Source organism: Halichoerus grypus, chromosome 12 (genome assembly GCF_964656455.1).
Source record: "Halichoerus grypus chromosome 12, mHalGry1.hap1.1, whole genome shotgun sequence".
In the NCBI taxonomy this organism is placed as follows: domain Eukaryota; kingdom Metazoa; phylum Chordata; class Mammalia; order Carnivora; family Phocidae; genus Halichoerus; species Halichoerus grypus.
This window is the reverse complement of record NC_135723.1, coordinates 58,480,378-58,496,983: the sequence shown is the minus strand read 5'-3', so window position 1 is coordinate 58,496,983 and position 16,606 is coordinate 58,480,378. Positions and strand designations below refer to the sequence as shown.

The 16,606-nt window shown below is 33.9% G+C and overlaps 1 protein-coding gene across 2 annotated transcripts in view; it reads left to right on the top strand.

Moving 5' to 3' along the window:
• The window catches only part of SKAP2 (src kinase associated phosphoprotein 2), a 166,138-nt gene that overhangs the window by 10,171 nt on the left and 139,361 nt on the right, over nt 1–16,606 (top strand). For both annotated transcript variants that reach the window (XM_036072929.2, XM_036072930.2), the window contains exons 3-4: nt 485–510; nt 9,389–9,496. In XM_036072929.2, coding sequence (XP_035928822.1) covers nt 485–510; nt 9,389–9,496 — 134 coding nt within the window. The remainder of the gene's footprint in view (nt 1–484; nt 511–9,388; nt 9,497–16,606) is intronic.

The following is a 16,606-nucleotide window of genomic DNA, read 5'->3' as shown; positions in this document are numbered from 1 at the left end:
AATTGGTGTTAAATGTTTTAAAGGACAAAGTATATGTCCTCTGTAATAGTTTTTAAAAACTGATACGCTTATCATATTATCCTTTTTTGTGAAGGTTCTTGATTATATATTTTTTTCTAAGCATTCTAGCAAAATCCATCTGTTTATTTTGATTATTTGAGGATGTATGTGGTTTAAATTAATAGGACAAAGGTAGATTGAGAATTTTAATATAAATACCTCTAGATATAGAAATGAATAAATGTATATCATGGATATTAAAGATTTTGATTCTACTACCGTATCTTAGGTCTTTAAAAATACTTTTATTATAAATCCATAAGCCTTTTGGAATTGTTATTTCAGGATAGGAAGTACTTTTTTCTCTGAATGTGTATTTATGATACAGATTTTAAAATAGGTGTGAATTATTGCCAATGAATAGACCTTGTTTTGATTTGTCAACCCTCATCTTAAAATATAATATTCTTGCTTTATTTTCCAGCTATCTTCAGGACTTTCAAGACAAAGGTAAATTCTCAAGTTTGTCCACCTTGAAATTTTTTATCCTTGTAGAGATGTTCAATAGGGTAATGTAAAACATACTGAAATTTGAGAGTTGGGATCAAAATTTAAATTTCCAGATTGTATACTTAGATTTTCAAGATGAGAGTGCTAGCTCCCCCTGCTGAGAAAAAAATTAAGAAGCATATCCCGAATCTACTCGGCACCGTCTCCTGATGCAGAAATCTTGTGTGTTTAACGTTTGTTAGGTGTTTTAATGTGTTTTCACACTGTGACAGAACTTTGTTAAGAAAAGTATATGCTTGCAGCAACACATGGAATAATTCGGTAAAGCAGAGGTGAGATACCAAACTAACACCATTTAACACAGCCGAGATGATTTTATAGCTGTGGTGGGGTCAGGAGGGCCTGTGGCTGGCTGCTCATAGGTAATGTTTTTAAAGAGTCATTGTCTTAAAACAGTATCAGTTTTTGTTTGAAAATATGAGTGAAATCTCTCTCAATTGCTGGTTTTTATTACTGTGATTCTTTTGATATGAATAAATGTATGCTATAGAAATTTTCAGAGAAGGAGTTCAATTTAATTTTTTCAAAATATGCGAGAGTGCTGGTAACCTGATTGACTTCCTTTAGATTTGGGGGATGGTTGTTTAGCGTATTGAAAACCAAACCAAGAAGGGCATAGGAAGTTCCTACTATTTCATGTCTTCAGTTCTATAAGGGAAACTGGGTATGGCCCTTACTTTCAGGATGCTAATTCATAGGTCATGACCTGAAGCCTGTGGATGCTGGTATGAGGGTCACAACATAAGGTCAGCTAACCTATGTGGAGTTAGGATCTGGGTTTGGGGAAAAACAGTATGGCATCTTCTAACTGGGGTTAGCAGATACCACAGAGTAATTCATATCTCTGCCAACTGATAAGTGAGAAAGTAATGACAGTTTCAATAAACCAAGTACTTCACCAGACAGACCATAGTTTCTTTTCGCATTAAATCATCAAGATCACTGTGATTTGAGGGAATGAGATGTTTTTTTTCAAATGGAAATTTTTAGCACTATTAAATAAAGAGAAGAGCAGGAAACTCTTCTTCCCCACAAATACCCACTTCTTTGTACTTGACAACCAATCCTGAACTGTGGGTTTTATCATACTGCATTTTGCTTAGTTGAATATAGAAGTAATGAATTTATGCATTCTTACTGTAACTTTTATACAATGCTCTGTTTATAGAGGAATACTAGATTACAGGTTCTGTCTTAAAAGACATACTCTGTTCCAGTGATTATTTATCAGGCTCTTGTTGTGACTTAATTACTTGTACATTAAAAAATTGTAAGCTAAGAAAGCGTGATAATGAAGTCATTGTATAATTGTATATGATTCAATAATTGGGTAGGAGCTTTGCCTTTGGTATTTTGGTTTAGGACTTGTTCAGACATGTAGATATTAAAATTATATTGCTGAGGTACAGTCTTTGTCTCTAAAGAGAATGGAAATTTGTAGTATTTGATAGAAAGTGAAAAATGAGCCTGGAATAGGAGTTCAAATACCACAGAATTCAGAGAGTCCCCATGACCATCTTTCTCTGAACAAGTCATTTGTAGTTCAATACTCCTGTATTGAGTTAACTAATCACCAAGAGTGCCTGCTTAAAAGTAAGCCTATGGATAAATTAGATACATACCTTGGAGGAATATGAGAAGCTGAGTAATTTTATGCCATTATACCCTCAAAGTATATTCAGCTTTGTTCTAAAAAGAATTATTCCTGTAATTAGGAGTAGCAAAGTTAGTACAGACTTAATAGTTACAAAGTAATTATTCAAGATACATATTTTTTTTTAAATAGGAAATTAGTAATTATCAGACGTCTACATTGAGTAAATTCATCTAAGTATGTTTTGAATAGTGCTGCTTTTCTTTTTCTTCTTACATTTTCTCTTTGGGGTTTTGGGTTGTCTTCATCCAAGCAGACCTGGGCAGAATTCCTTTTGGCTGTTTTCCTGCTCTTTCTCTTTTTCTCCCTGCTCTCTCACTCTCTCTCAGGTCAATGGGGGGTCACAATGAAGTAAACAGAGGATGTTTTCCTCCTTTTTACTTTTATATTCCTATTTCACCTATTTTATCTTTTTAAAATGGCAGTTAAATACCATTTTAATATCATTATTGGAAGAGAAAAGGACCAGGTGAACAATTCTTAAATAAAATGAATTAATTCAGTTATTCATTTCTAATTAGTGAATTATTAGTTTGTCTAATATACATGGATGTTTATCATCCTTCCTTACTCCCTCTGTATCTCTTCCCTCCCCTTACACTGTAGGTACTACCCCCTCATCCTAAGATTTAACAATATAGAATTTATAGTTTGATGTTTTTCAATTCTTAAAACTAGTTGAATCAATACAGTTGTTGAAACACTGAGCTGCATAGATCTTAGAGGATTTTAAAAAACGATTCCCTTTTTTTTTTTTTTTTTTGGTGAGAATAATTTGAACTTGTAGAAATATTTTATCACAGTGGCTCCTAGATATTGAAGCTTGTTCATTAAGTTAATTTTCTATTTGCTGTTTATATTCATTTTCAGCTGTTGTCTGAAAACTTCCCTTTTCATTTCTTTAATTTATTAAGGATTCTTGATTATATCTCTTTCTATACTCAAGTCTACATTCTCCATTGAGGTCTGATAAATTGTGACTTTCGAATAAATTATCAGGGGCACCTGGGTGGCTCAGTTGGTTAAGTGACTGCCTTCGGCTCAGGTCATGATCCCGGAGTCCCAGGTTGAGTCCCACATTGGGCTCCCTGCTCAGCAGGGAGTCTGCTTCTCCCTCTGACCCTCCCCCCTCTCGTGCTCTCTCTCTCACTTTCTCTCTCTCTCTCTCTCAAATAAATAAATAAAATCTTAAAAAAATTTATTAAAAAAAAGAATAAATTATCAGTTGATTTTCTAAATTCCTCAGTTTTACTTGTATATAAGAAAGATTTGAATCTAAGCAACTAGAACCCATCTTGCTTAGTCTAGTCTCTGTTACTTATTTGAAATTTTGCTTATTCTATCTAGAATAGAGCGCTCCTTTTTTTAAAAAAAAATATTTAATTAATTTATTTATTTGAGAGAGTGAGAGAGAGCGCGCACTTGCATGAGAGAGAGGGAGGGGTCGAGGGAGAGGGGGAGAGAATCTTTTTTTTTTTGAAGATTTTATTTATTTGGGGGGGGGTGGGTGTGGGACAGAGGGAGAGAGAGAATCTCAGGCAGACTCCACGCTGAGCATGAAGTGCAACTTAGGGCTCGATCTCATGACCTTGAGATCATGACCTGAGCTAAAATTAAGAGTCAGACGCTTAACAGATTGAGCGCTACCAAGGTGCCCCAGAGAGAGCTCCTTCTTATATCCTTCAAATATTGTACATGATGGAGTAATTATCCCTAGTTTCCTCTTCTTGGTTGCAGTATAGTATAGAGTGTACTGCTGAATTAGGCTTCATGCACTAAAATTATGCTACTTTTAGAATTATTTTAGGATAGAATTATGATTATTTTAGAATTTGTTCCTGTCATATGACATGGTCATAAGTCCCTTAAATGTGACCTGAAGTCATTATTTTTCTTTAATATTTTATTTATTTGAGAGAGAGAGAGATAGCGAGAGATAGAGCACGAGCAGGGGAGAGAGGGAGAAGCAGGCTCCGTGCTGAGCAGGGAGCCCAATGCGGGGCTCAATCCCAGGACCCTGGGATCATGACCTGAGCCGAAGGCAGACACTTAACCAACTGAGCCATCCAGGTGCCCCAAAGTAATTATTTTTCTAATGAAAATATATTACTAATTGAGTAAAGACTGTTATTGACTGAGTATAAGACAGAATTTTCTAATATACATTAGGTATATGATAAAAAAGTTTTACTTGTATCTTGCCCTCATATTAGTCTTTTTTTTTACTTCAGTGTAATTTAGGTATGATTAATATCTTTATAGAATGATTCAGATAATGTGAAGGTACCTATGCATGACACATATGTCTACTGACATTCAATAAATATTATATTAGTGTGTATTTTCAGATTCAACTTCATTTATCAAGAGGATTTAAGTAAATCTTGATTTAAGTAAATCTTGATTTATAATTCAGTTTTCAAATACTTTTTGAGGAAATTATAAATTATTGAAAGAAGGACATATTAACAGACAAATATTTCAAGAGAATATTTTCAAATTTGCAAAATATTAGTGTCTATAGCTTAAAAATGTGAATATACTGTTTTCAGTTCCCTTTAGATGCCATAGCTAAAAAGCTCTCATTTTCGGGGCACCTGGGTTAAGCATCTGCCTTTGGCTCAGGTCATGATCTCAGGGTCCTGGGATCGAGTCCTGCATCGGGCTCCCTGCTCAGCGGGGAGTCTGCTTCTCCCTCTCCCTCTGTGCTCTCTCTCTCTCAAATAAATAAAATCTTGAAAAAAAATAAAAAGCTCTCATTTTCTTCTGTAAAATATTTTTCCTCTAATTAAAAAAATTATGTAATCGATTTTCTCCTTGAGACTTCATTGATATTGTTAAATATGCATAGATTTACTTAGCAATTTCCTTTGACCTCATTTGTGTTATTAAGTTTATTAATGGACTAACATGCTTTTTTTTTAAATAGCCAGAGGTATTAGGTAAGGTAAGGTTAGGTAAGAAGGGATTCATTTTAGTTTGCTCTGATGGAATCCTTAAGAACACAGAGAAGTCAAAAGTTTGGATGATGTTTAATTTCCTTTCCTTTATCCTTTTAAATATAGTGCATGTTTGGTTGGAAGTTATCCCACCAATGAAGCTGAGCAAATAACTTGAGCTCCCTCCCTGCCCCCTGCCCATCTCTGGCCTTGTACAAATGTGTTACGTATGTCTGAAATGATGGGGCCTACTGTAGTAGAAGTATATTTCAGAGGTGGTGCTTGAGAAATGATATCCTTATGTTAAAGCTCCGCCTCATATCTGCTTGCTATTAAGCTCTCCGATTGCAGACGAGTTATGAACAGAATCTCCTTGTGGTGACCTAAATCTTTCAAAGTCTTAAGAATGAAACCACAGATTCCCTTAAGAAATGACACGTTAAATGCTTAATGCTGTCAATTTGGTTGTATGTTATTACTTGAGACATTAATTTGGACACGTGAACGGAGTAGAGAATTAGAAATTAATTTGTTTTCACTCAAGTCCTTTTTCTCAAGTTTGCCTTTCATGCTATAAAGGGGGAATGACTGTCACCTAAGTTTTAGGTATATTATTTAGTTTAACGTTTACCTGGTTGTGTTTCAGATAAGACTTGCTTGACAAAACAAGCAGTAAATTGGTTCAATCACCTTCCACCGTGGTAGAGATCATGACTGTTCAGCTGCTGGTGGGCTCCATCTCTAGGCATTCAGGAAAATGTTAATTGATGATGAACGATATAATGAGGAAGGGATAATAGTGATTTGAACTCAACTATTATAAACTTAAAAATGCTTATCAGAGAAATATGGTGCTGTGGTAAGACTCAGCTTTGATTTTTGCCATAATATTTAAGTTGCTACTGAAATTATAGGAAGGGAAGTCTTGGATCATTGTCTTTTAGACTGTTAACTTTGTATCGTTAATTAAACTTTTAAAAGTTGTGGGATAAATCAAATGGTTTTCTAGGGAAACAAGAAACAGTATTAATGAGCAACAGCCCCATAATTATCCTTGTGAGTACATAACAGGGACACATTCATGTCTTTTCTTTGCGCAATAACTTTTACAAAGAAGTATTTTTAAACTGATCATTAATTTTATGACCACAGAAATGAGATGCAAAATTTATGCTGTTGTCATTGGCACAGGCTCAAGGCACCACTGACATTATGTGTGATTGTAATAGAATGGCTGCCAACTAATGATTCTGTAGACATTTCATTTGAGCATGCTTTTCTTTTAGATGTCTGATTAGGCTGTAATGCTTTCAATTATGTCTGTAAATTGTATTGGATACGTTTACCTGATGCCCATTGTTGCTTTGGAGTTCAGTTTTCTATTACATAAACACAAGTTGAACATTTACCTTTTAATTTATAGAAGTCTTTGCAGGTATTGCTGCAAATACTCAGCCCCTGGGGAGAAAAAAAAAAAAAAAAAGCTTTGCATTACTCAACAGCGACCCCTGTGTTCAGTTTAAGGTCCTTATACTACAGCTCTTCGTTGGGTTGAAAAAAAGTAATTGGGAAGGAGGAAAAGGGATGGATCACCCCTGGAACAGCAGTAAAATGAAGAAGACTATTTTGAGAAATGATGTGTCCTTTCAACTTAATGCGGGTTGAAAAGGGAATAACCCTATATAGATACCACAGAGATTTAAAAAAAAATTATTTATTTTTTTAAATTTCTGGGTTAATTCAAGGGAGCTTAAAAAAGGGGAAAAAAGGAGGGTAGGGGGAGAAAAAAAGCCAGTAGCAGTATTTAATTTATTTTGTTTTAGATAAATATAAATTATCACATTACTTATAAAAAAACATTTGAAATGAGCTGCAGTTCTTAGAATGGAAAGCTGAAGACAATTTTATTTTAATAAATAATACAAAAAGTTTTTTTTTTTTAAACACAGAAACCACAGAAGTCTTTAACCTGTTAGTAACCAATTTGTAGAAAATATTCTTAACTCATTAAATATTATTTTATAGCTTTAATAATGATCTTTTTGCTGTGTGCATACATATATAAATATAGATCAGTGTGTGCATGTGTGTATGTGTATATACATGGATACACACATAAGAACATATAATGGATATTATCAAAAGATAACAAATCCTGATTTTCTAAACTTTTTAACTTTTAACTTTTTTCCATGTAGAGTTAAATAGATTTAAGCCTGAATAATTATGAAATTATTCATAATATTATCCATGCCAAGTGCTAAGTTGGGGCAGTATATTTGAGGTATCCTGATATTTTTTTTTCACAGCAAAATTTATTTTATAGTTCACGATATGAAATATCCTTTGCAAATTCATGCTATAGCAATTCTTACTTTATTGAGAATATAAGGATACTCCAGCAACTAAGAGCAATTGAGAACTTTGTCATCTTTACTACTATATATTCCATGAGCTGTCATTCCATGCCTGAACATATTTTTACTAGCACTTTATGAGGTTCTCTCTTACCTCTTATTTAAAATCAGAATACTTTCCATAAGAGAAATATTGTAAGGGATCATGGAATGTTCCGAAAAGTACTTTGAACATTTTAGTCTTCTTCTTCTTCTTCTTTTTTTTTTTTTTTAAGATTTTACTTATTTATTTGAAAGAGGGAGCGTGAGTGAGATGAAGGGCAGAGGGAGAAGCAGACTGCCCGCTGAGCAAGGAGGCTGATGTGGGGCTCAATCCCAGGACCCTGGGATCATGACCTGAGCGGAAGGCAGATGCTTAAGCGACTGAGCCACCCAGGCGCCCTACTTTAAACATTTTAAAAGAAAAAGAAATTAAGATCTAAGGAATGAATAGTGTTTACATGTGTTCCTTGGAATTTTATTTGGGGAAGAAACATCCCTATATGGTGCACCTGGTGGTGGATTCATCAGGGGCAGTAAAGATAGTCCTCTATCTTCTGCTCTTACTGCCTTGATGGGAGATAGCCCTATCTTTTTCAGAATAAGGATGATGGATGCTGATGAAATGCCAAAATTATAAAGAAATAGAGATGAATATTGGTTTATTTTTATTACTTTCATGGTGTTTTCAAAGGGGCTATTTCCTCTACCAAAAATATGTTGAGAAATAGGGTGCCACCCATTAAATGGATTTTAGAGGTTACAGATATTTTTTTGGAGAGACTGGTAGCTTTAATCTGGATCTGCTCCGCAACCATGGTCTTAAAGTAATACTGTAGGTTCTTTAGGATTCCCATGGAGGTTTTCATTGTGCTTTTTGGGTAATCCCTGAGGTAGCTGGTTTTCTCTTGAATTAACAGATAATTGATACAGTATAAAGCATATAGTTTTTTGAATTTTATTGAATTTTCTTTGGATGTGGTTGAATATGGTTGAAAAATGAGTACTTATACGTACACAAGCTAGCAAATATCTGATTCACTCTTTTTTTTTTTTTTAATTATTCTAAATGGGTATGTGGAAAAAACCCAAACCACAAGATTTTATTGTGGGGATTAAATGACTTCAAACGAACCAACCAACCAACCTAGGATTTGGAAATCATGTAAAAACTGGCTAGAAGATTAAAAAAAAAAAGGTAACATATTACTGAATGAAAATTGAAGGTGTCAAGTTGTAAATCACTTTGAACTTAAAAGGGTTATATGAGTTTTAAAGTAATTTTTCCCATAAAGGATTCCTGCTCTTGAAAATGCAACTGAGTATTTTTAATCTACTCTAATGTAACCCTGTGATTCTTCATGAAAACATAAAATGTGCATATGGCTTTGAATTATCAATTTCTAATCATAATTTTTCAAATAATTGAGTAGGTAAATGGAATTAACTTGAATTATTTTCTCTGTTGTGCTTTCCAATTTTTTTTGTGTTATTTGTTATCATTATTTTGGTTCTGTTTCTTTTTTTGTTTGTTTTGGATACACACTCTGCTTTACCTTGCTTCTACTTTTTTTGTATTCATCTTTGTAGAGACCATCATAATTTTGGAACTTGTATCCTTTTGTATCAGAAATAAGCAGTTGTCCACTGACTTCCAGAAACTTACTTTATTTAAGTTACAGTAGATATATGTTAAAATAGGACCTGTTTTTACTCTGTTTTTCCATGACAGTGACTAGGTTTAATAGTAAAATTTACCTCTCTTGACAAAGTAACATTTTTTTTAAGATGGCTAATCTATAAAAGGCTTTTCTGTGATTCTTCTATAGGTGATGCAGAAGACGGGGAAGACTATGATGACCCTTTTGCTGGGCCTCCAGATACTGTGTCATTAGCTTCAGAAAGATATGATAAAGATGACGAAGCCCACTCTGAAGGTATGTGATATTTTGCCATCAAATATACCTCTAGATATTCCAACACAAGACAATGCAGTGTGTAGAGGTGGTGGTCTTGTCAGAAAGCTGTAAATGCAGAGGCTTCAGTTAACTTACCTTTACCAGAACACTTTAAGGAACAGAAGAGCTCTCTCTAGTGGTTTTCTTAAGTATGTAGTTCCTTCTTTTCCTAGGAAATTTCTTGACTAGAATTTTTAAGAGAGTGTTTACATCATTATATGAATATTATTAGTTTGTTGGTTAATTTAATATTATCAGATTCTTGCTTAATTTTATTGTGCTGCTGAATGGCTTCTTGTATTATTTATTTTATAAATAATGAAAAAGATTTTTGATCTCTTTTTTTAAAACTTCATATAAAATGAGTTCATAAAATATTAAATTAATTATTCTTACATTGCCTTCTCACGTTAAGACAGGTTTTCATCAAATGCTTCTTTTAATACACATTCTCATTTTCCTGATTGTCACCTAAAGATACCCCACATTATACAGTAGTATTATAATGTTTTGTATTAATTGAATGGGTAATAAAGTCGATTGTTTATCTCTTCGTAATTTTTAAAAACTTGCCAAAGTTATGAAACTTGCTTTTAGTGTAGCGTGTGCTTTCTCTGTTATAGCCAGTTGAGTGCGTCTGCATTCTAGAGACCTTATAAGGGTGAGAGATAGTTATAAATTAAGAATGTGTATCGATAAATTAGCCATGCATATTAATTCGTGGCACTCAAAGTTTCATGGAGACACAGAAATGAATAATGCCTTCTGCCACTGTATGATGATCAAACTGTGCAGTTCCATCTCTAAATACAATTGCTGAATGAAAATATGCTTCCTGCAACAGAGCACTCCACATTTTATGTTATCCAGATTATTCCCTTTGGAAACATAAATTGCTTTTATGAGGTATAAAATTATGTCTATTGCAGAACAGGGATAAGTCAAGTACATGCATAAGTGATAAACATTCTAACCACTGATTCAGAACAACACAATCTTTTTTTTTATATTCAGAACTTTGTACAATGTGTAGCAATAATAATCATATCCATTTTATGTTGAATTTTACATTTTGGCAAACATTTAATTTCTATTTTTAAAGGAAGAGATTTCTTTCTCTCGTATTCCCTATTTTTTAAAAAGATGCACATTTCTCTTCAGTTACACTTCTTATCTGAAACAGAGCATTACCCTTCCTAATCTGGTCTTCAAAAGCATTTCTACTAGAAAATGTTTTATAATTGATAAATAATATTTTCAGGCAAAACAGTGAATTATTGTTTGAGTTGAGCTGTTTTTCAGACACATTACAATGATTTGTTTTGCTTCTCTGTTAAGTGTTGGTAGATAGAAATGAGTATGTGGGTATACATATACACAGACAGAATATTTATACTCAGGAGAATATACATGCACACACACAAAATGTTCATAGAGTATATATGCTCAGAGTTTTAAAAAGATAGCATAAATAATTTGAATTATAAGGGAGCAATATGTACATTCTTTAAAAAATTGTAACCTAAGAAATCCAACAATTAAATATCTATGAGAGCTAGTGTTTTGTTAGAAAAAGTGAATTGTTCTTAAATTATAATGCATTTACATAATTATCATATTTTCTTTATTATGAGTAAATAATTTATCATGTTTGTTTTCATAACCAAATATATAGGAAATACATTAATAGCATGAAAAAGATTTATTGTTAAAAGATTACATTATCAGTATTTGAATATTATTTAATAACTTATATTTATGTATAGCATTAAGTTTTTTGTTAAATATAGGTGCATTTTCATTAGTGTTGGTGTAAGCAATTCTTAAGCAGATTGAAAATTTAACTTTTAGTATTACTCATTTTTGGTATATAAGAAATACCATATATGATAGTTTTACATTTTCTTCTAAGAATATTATAAATTAATTTTAACACTACCACTTGGATTTTTAATTTCCACTCTGAAAGTCATCTAGTCATATCAATCTCTCTCCCTTCAACATAGATTTGGTATGTGTTCTCTTTCCCTTGCCGAATAAATTTTCCTTCATTATGGGACCTCAGTCTAATGATATATTAATTATAAAAGGATAATGCATTTAACAATAAGTATAACTAAATTAGCACAGGTCACCAAAAGGCCTTTTGTCAAATCAGATTGTTGTTTTGTCCTTTTGACTTTTACCTTATGGTAGGCACTAACAAAGTATCTGAACCTTGATGGATTATAAACTCTAAACATGATATGTATTTTTCATAATGCTAATGTAATTTTCAAGGTACTGAAAAGGTCAAACCTGCACATCTTTGTGTGCATTCTAAGTCTGTCTTTTCCTTTAATATTTCTTTTTCTCTGTTCCTCTGGTTCAAAAGTTCACTCAGTTCCCAAATGGCTACCTAATTTTCCAGTTATTCCCTCAAGCCATATGTGTTTTGGTTTCTTTATGGTTTATTAGGTACTGTAGGAAAGTAGCATAAGTTATATCTTCTAATGAAATTCAAGCACACTTCAGTGATGCTTCGACTTGATTGCTGGTAGCAATTAAATCACAGCCAAGGAGAATAATGCATAATCTCACAAGGTCCAGACACCCTATAGAAATTGAAAGGGGATGAAAACAGAAAACAAAAACAAAGTCTTCAAACCCTGCCAGACACACTGTTTCCAGCCTGCCTTTTTTTTTTTTTTTTATTGGCCAACTGCCTGATTGATAGCAAAATCATAACTTGCTGCATGCTAACAGGCAGAGTTCACTTGTAGGTTATTGTGAGCTGATAAAGGGTTAGATGGAGTTTTGATTTTCGCGTTGGACCTTGGTACACCAGATTAATGGAATTTCAATGAGAGACTAGAGTAGCCACAGCTTTGTCAGAGAAACAGATGGAGATTCTATAGTCATGTCTACTCATTAATACTAGTTGCCTGAAAGGTGTGCTGCTTCTCTATACAAAAGAGTTGATATAATTGATTTTTGAGTGGTGCATTGAAAAAAAGTACCTTATTGACGACTAGAATTGTAACATAGATGGTGACAGATTTTTGTATAGCTTGTAGCATAAAAAATACTGTAGTTTGTAATTTTTTCTTCTCTCTCTTTGGAAGCACTTTTTATTTTTATTTTTTGAGGGGAAATACATTTTAAGACAATAGCAAGAAAGGAGAGAGTGACATGCTAAATTAGCTTTTAAGAAAAACAGTAAGAGCCTGTATTTTACTTATGCATGATTGCATGACTGCTGTTAGTTTCATTTTGATGTGGTAATATTTATAAAAAACCATACTTACTAGAAATTTCCTTTTATTAACTTTGTGCCTTATATTTTTTGGGGAAATTTAAAACAAATCATAATGGTTTCCAAACTAGATCACTGTTAGAAGTTTTATTGTATTGTGTGGCTGGATATTATGGAAGTGTTAATATAAATGATGCATGTCAGCAATCAGATAAAATTAGAGAAAATGAAACTCAAAACCTTAAAGAAGAATATCCCTTATTGTACATATGTTAGAATGCTTGCTTGGGCAGTAAGGTGGGAGAGGCAGGGTAGCCTTTAGACACTATATAATGACTTGGGTTTCCATTTTTCTATTCTGAAATCATTTTTCATTCATTTTCGTCATTTGTGAAAGAAGGCTTCTAACCACGTAGCATTGTGGGAAGTCCCTGAGGTAAGGTGAACGGATTCGATGAGCCTGAAGACATATATCGGCTCTACCCGTCGATGATAGGTCGAAGAATCCCGGTGGACATTTGTTACAAATCTGATTCAGTCCTAAACCATAATCACTTTGTGGATAAGAATCTGGAACCTCTAGGGTGTGAATATAGGAAGGCTAAAATGAAGCTAAAGATATAAAACAGTCATTTATTGTCGTGGTATCTTCCTAACTAAAAATTCCCAAGTATAGGTTACTGAAAACTGTAGGCATTGCAAGGACATAGGTTTATATGAAAAAAAATCTTGGTTTAGGAATGGAACTATTTTTTTAAAGCTTGGGGATTAAGGAAAAGGGCTAAGCTGTCTTGATCATAATTTATAAGAGTAAATAATGATTTTTTTTCTTTTTTGGTGTAATTTTCTTTAAGAAAATCTAGTGTATGAAAATTTGGATTCATAAAACATATAAATCACTTATTCCAAAGGATTGCTTTAAAAAAGATTATCTCTGGGATGCCTATAAATAATGAGCTCTCACAATGCATCTAAAACAAGCTTAGATATAAATCCATTGAAGTGCACACACATACATTTAATGTGTAAATTTCTACACATTGCATACCAAACTTTTGAGGAAGAGATCTTTTTGTGTAAAATTAGGTTTAGCACTAATCTTGTAAAAGCCACGCAAGAGATGCTTTAGTTTTCTCTGGGTTCCAGTAGAATATGAAACAGTGTTTAAAACCAGGGAAAAAAAGGTTCTTTAATAACTTACCGTTTAGGGTAAGGGTTTTTCTACCATAGTATCATGTGATTTTTGATACTTAAACTCATATTTTTAAATTTTATTCTGAGAATTTAGACTAGTTTGCGATTTGCACATATCTTTGTGTATATAACATACATTAGTGTTGCACTTGAGGGTTTTTGTTTTGTTTTGTTTTGTTTTTTACCTTTTTGTTACTTCAGATGCCAGTTGTTACCTTGTGTGTGTTATAACAATATAAGGAAGGTGATTACTTTAGTCCTTCTGTAATGTGTATAGCAAGTTTCAGGTATTTTGGTAGAAGTGAGGGGTTATAGTTTGAGGAAATAATAAAAAGTAGAAAACATTTTTAACGTTCAAGGTAATATATTGTGTGATTGGAAATATAAAGTACACAGATGTGAAATATTTTCATGATACAAAGGTATATATGAGTAAATAAAAACACGTAATTATTGAGAATCACCTAAGCTTTATGCCATTGAATGGGAAAATACATCAAAATAAAACAGTGAGGGCCAATAAGACTATAACAAAGTGGACTAGAACGATCAGAAAGGTAATAATAGTCAGCATTATGAAAAGTCATGCATCTTTAATACAGTAAATTAGCAGTTGTTTACAGAGTCTTTGAGGAAGGGTGCAAGATACCCTGACAGGGCGATGGGGATTTCAAAGATGACTAAGACGAAGTTCCTGTTTTCAAGAGACATGTAATCTAGATGGAAGGAGAAAACAATCACCTAAAATAAGGTGGTAATTAGCAATCTAAGTTTCTAGTAAGGCAGATTCCAAAAATAGTAACTAGTATGTGTTACGCTGTTCAGTTGGTTTGGTCTGTACCTACGCAAAAAAAACCAAACTGGTTTCATTGGTTTTCCTCTCTCATTTGTTGACTGAAGGCAGTCATATGTTTTGGCATGATATTGAATTAACCAAAGCGTAAACTTTATGCCTATATTCTGAGAGGTTGTGGAGTAAATTGTGGAGAGGAGGGTTATTTAAGTGAGTTTCGCATGGTTCCTGAAGTTTTCTGGAGAGAAAGTGGGAAAAAGTGCTGAAAAGAACATTTGGAGCAGAAGTCCAAAAACCAGTTTTTATCAGTAACTGCATATTTATAGGGGCAATGCCTTAACCCAAGGGAGTTTGGGCCCCACTCAGAGACCTTCAGGTGTCAGCACCAGGCTGGTGGTCAAGAAGTTTTTGGCTCTTGCAGAACACTGTATCTCATAAGACTTAGGCACATAACTGGCTTTTCTTCCTTGCTGTCTGAGTTTGGAGAAGTTGCAGTATATGGCTTCCTGTTTTCAGTTGTTTCTCCTGTTTGTAACCTGAGCTAAAGGGTGAATTTAGAGTTTAGAAATCTAAAAGCAAAGGTTCTTCAAGACAGTGGCCTGACAGGAGTACCTGGATGGCTTACTTGGTAGAGCATATGACTCTTTTTTTTTTTTTTTTTAAGATTTTATTTATTTGCGAGAGAGAGAATGAGAGACAGAGAGCATGAGAGGGAGGAGGGTCAGAGGGAGAAGCAGACTCCCTGCTGAGCAGGGAGCCTGATGTGGGACTCGATCCCGGGACTCCAAGATCATGACCTGAGCCGAAGGCAGTCGCTTAACCAACTGAGCCACCCAGGTGCCTGGTAGAGCATATGACTCTTGATCTTGGGGTTGTGAGTTTGAGCCCCACATTGGGTATAGAGATAACTTAAAAATAAAATCTTAAAAAAAAAAAAGACAGTGGGCTGATCAATTTGATTTCAGAGGAAGGCATGCCAGCCTGCTCAGGATTCTAAAGGAAGCCTCCTACCTCTTCCTTCCTTCCTTAGAGGTGACTGTGCTGCTGGTCGGGGTAGCATCTTTAAGGAAGGAATACATTAATATTTATTGAGAAATTAGTCTGGCTCTGAACTAGATTCTTTCATGCATATTTTCCTTTAATCGGCTCAGAATGACCCTGTGCGGAAGACATTTTCCCTATTTTCTTGTGGAAATGGAGACTCAGTAAGGTTTTGGTCTCTTGACCAGAATATCCAACTCAAATGCCTTAAATGCTGCATGCTTTTGAAGACAGACCCAGTGGTTCTAGCTGCTTTGATTATAGTTCTTTAATGAGTGTCCCTCTTCACCATCCTGTAATTCTGTTTGTAGATTTCTGAGGCTCCTTTGGGGAAACTAGCACTTACTTTCCTTGGCATCCTCCTGGGCTCTGGTGTCCTCTACTATGACTTCCTCACTTTAGTCTCATCTGCCTTCCACTTGCTAGGAATTACTCAAAATTTTTGATCCACAGAAGATACTCTTTCTTCATTACCAATGTTATTAAGGTTTTATTCTTTAAAAACAAACAGAATTTCAGGGTGAACTTTTAGGAGGAAAGGTTGGTGCTATCTATGTTCCTTTTCTAATAATATCAAGAGGGTGCTTTGTCCTAAAACATTTTCACAATTGATCTGCTGGAATCATTCCTTGGGGAAGAAGTATGCTCCCTGGCTACAGGTCAAAGGTAGTGCAGAAAGTGTCAGCAAATCTTAGATATTCACTTAGAGTGAGTGCTAGCTTTCTAGAAGAATCTAGATGCTATAAGCAGTGGAAAAGAACTGTCCCTTTTCCTAAAAAAATTGTAGTCTAATTGTGGGTACAATACATACATATCTAATATTTGA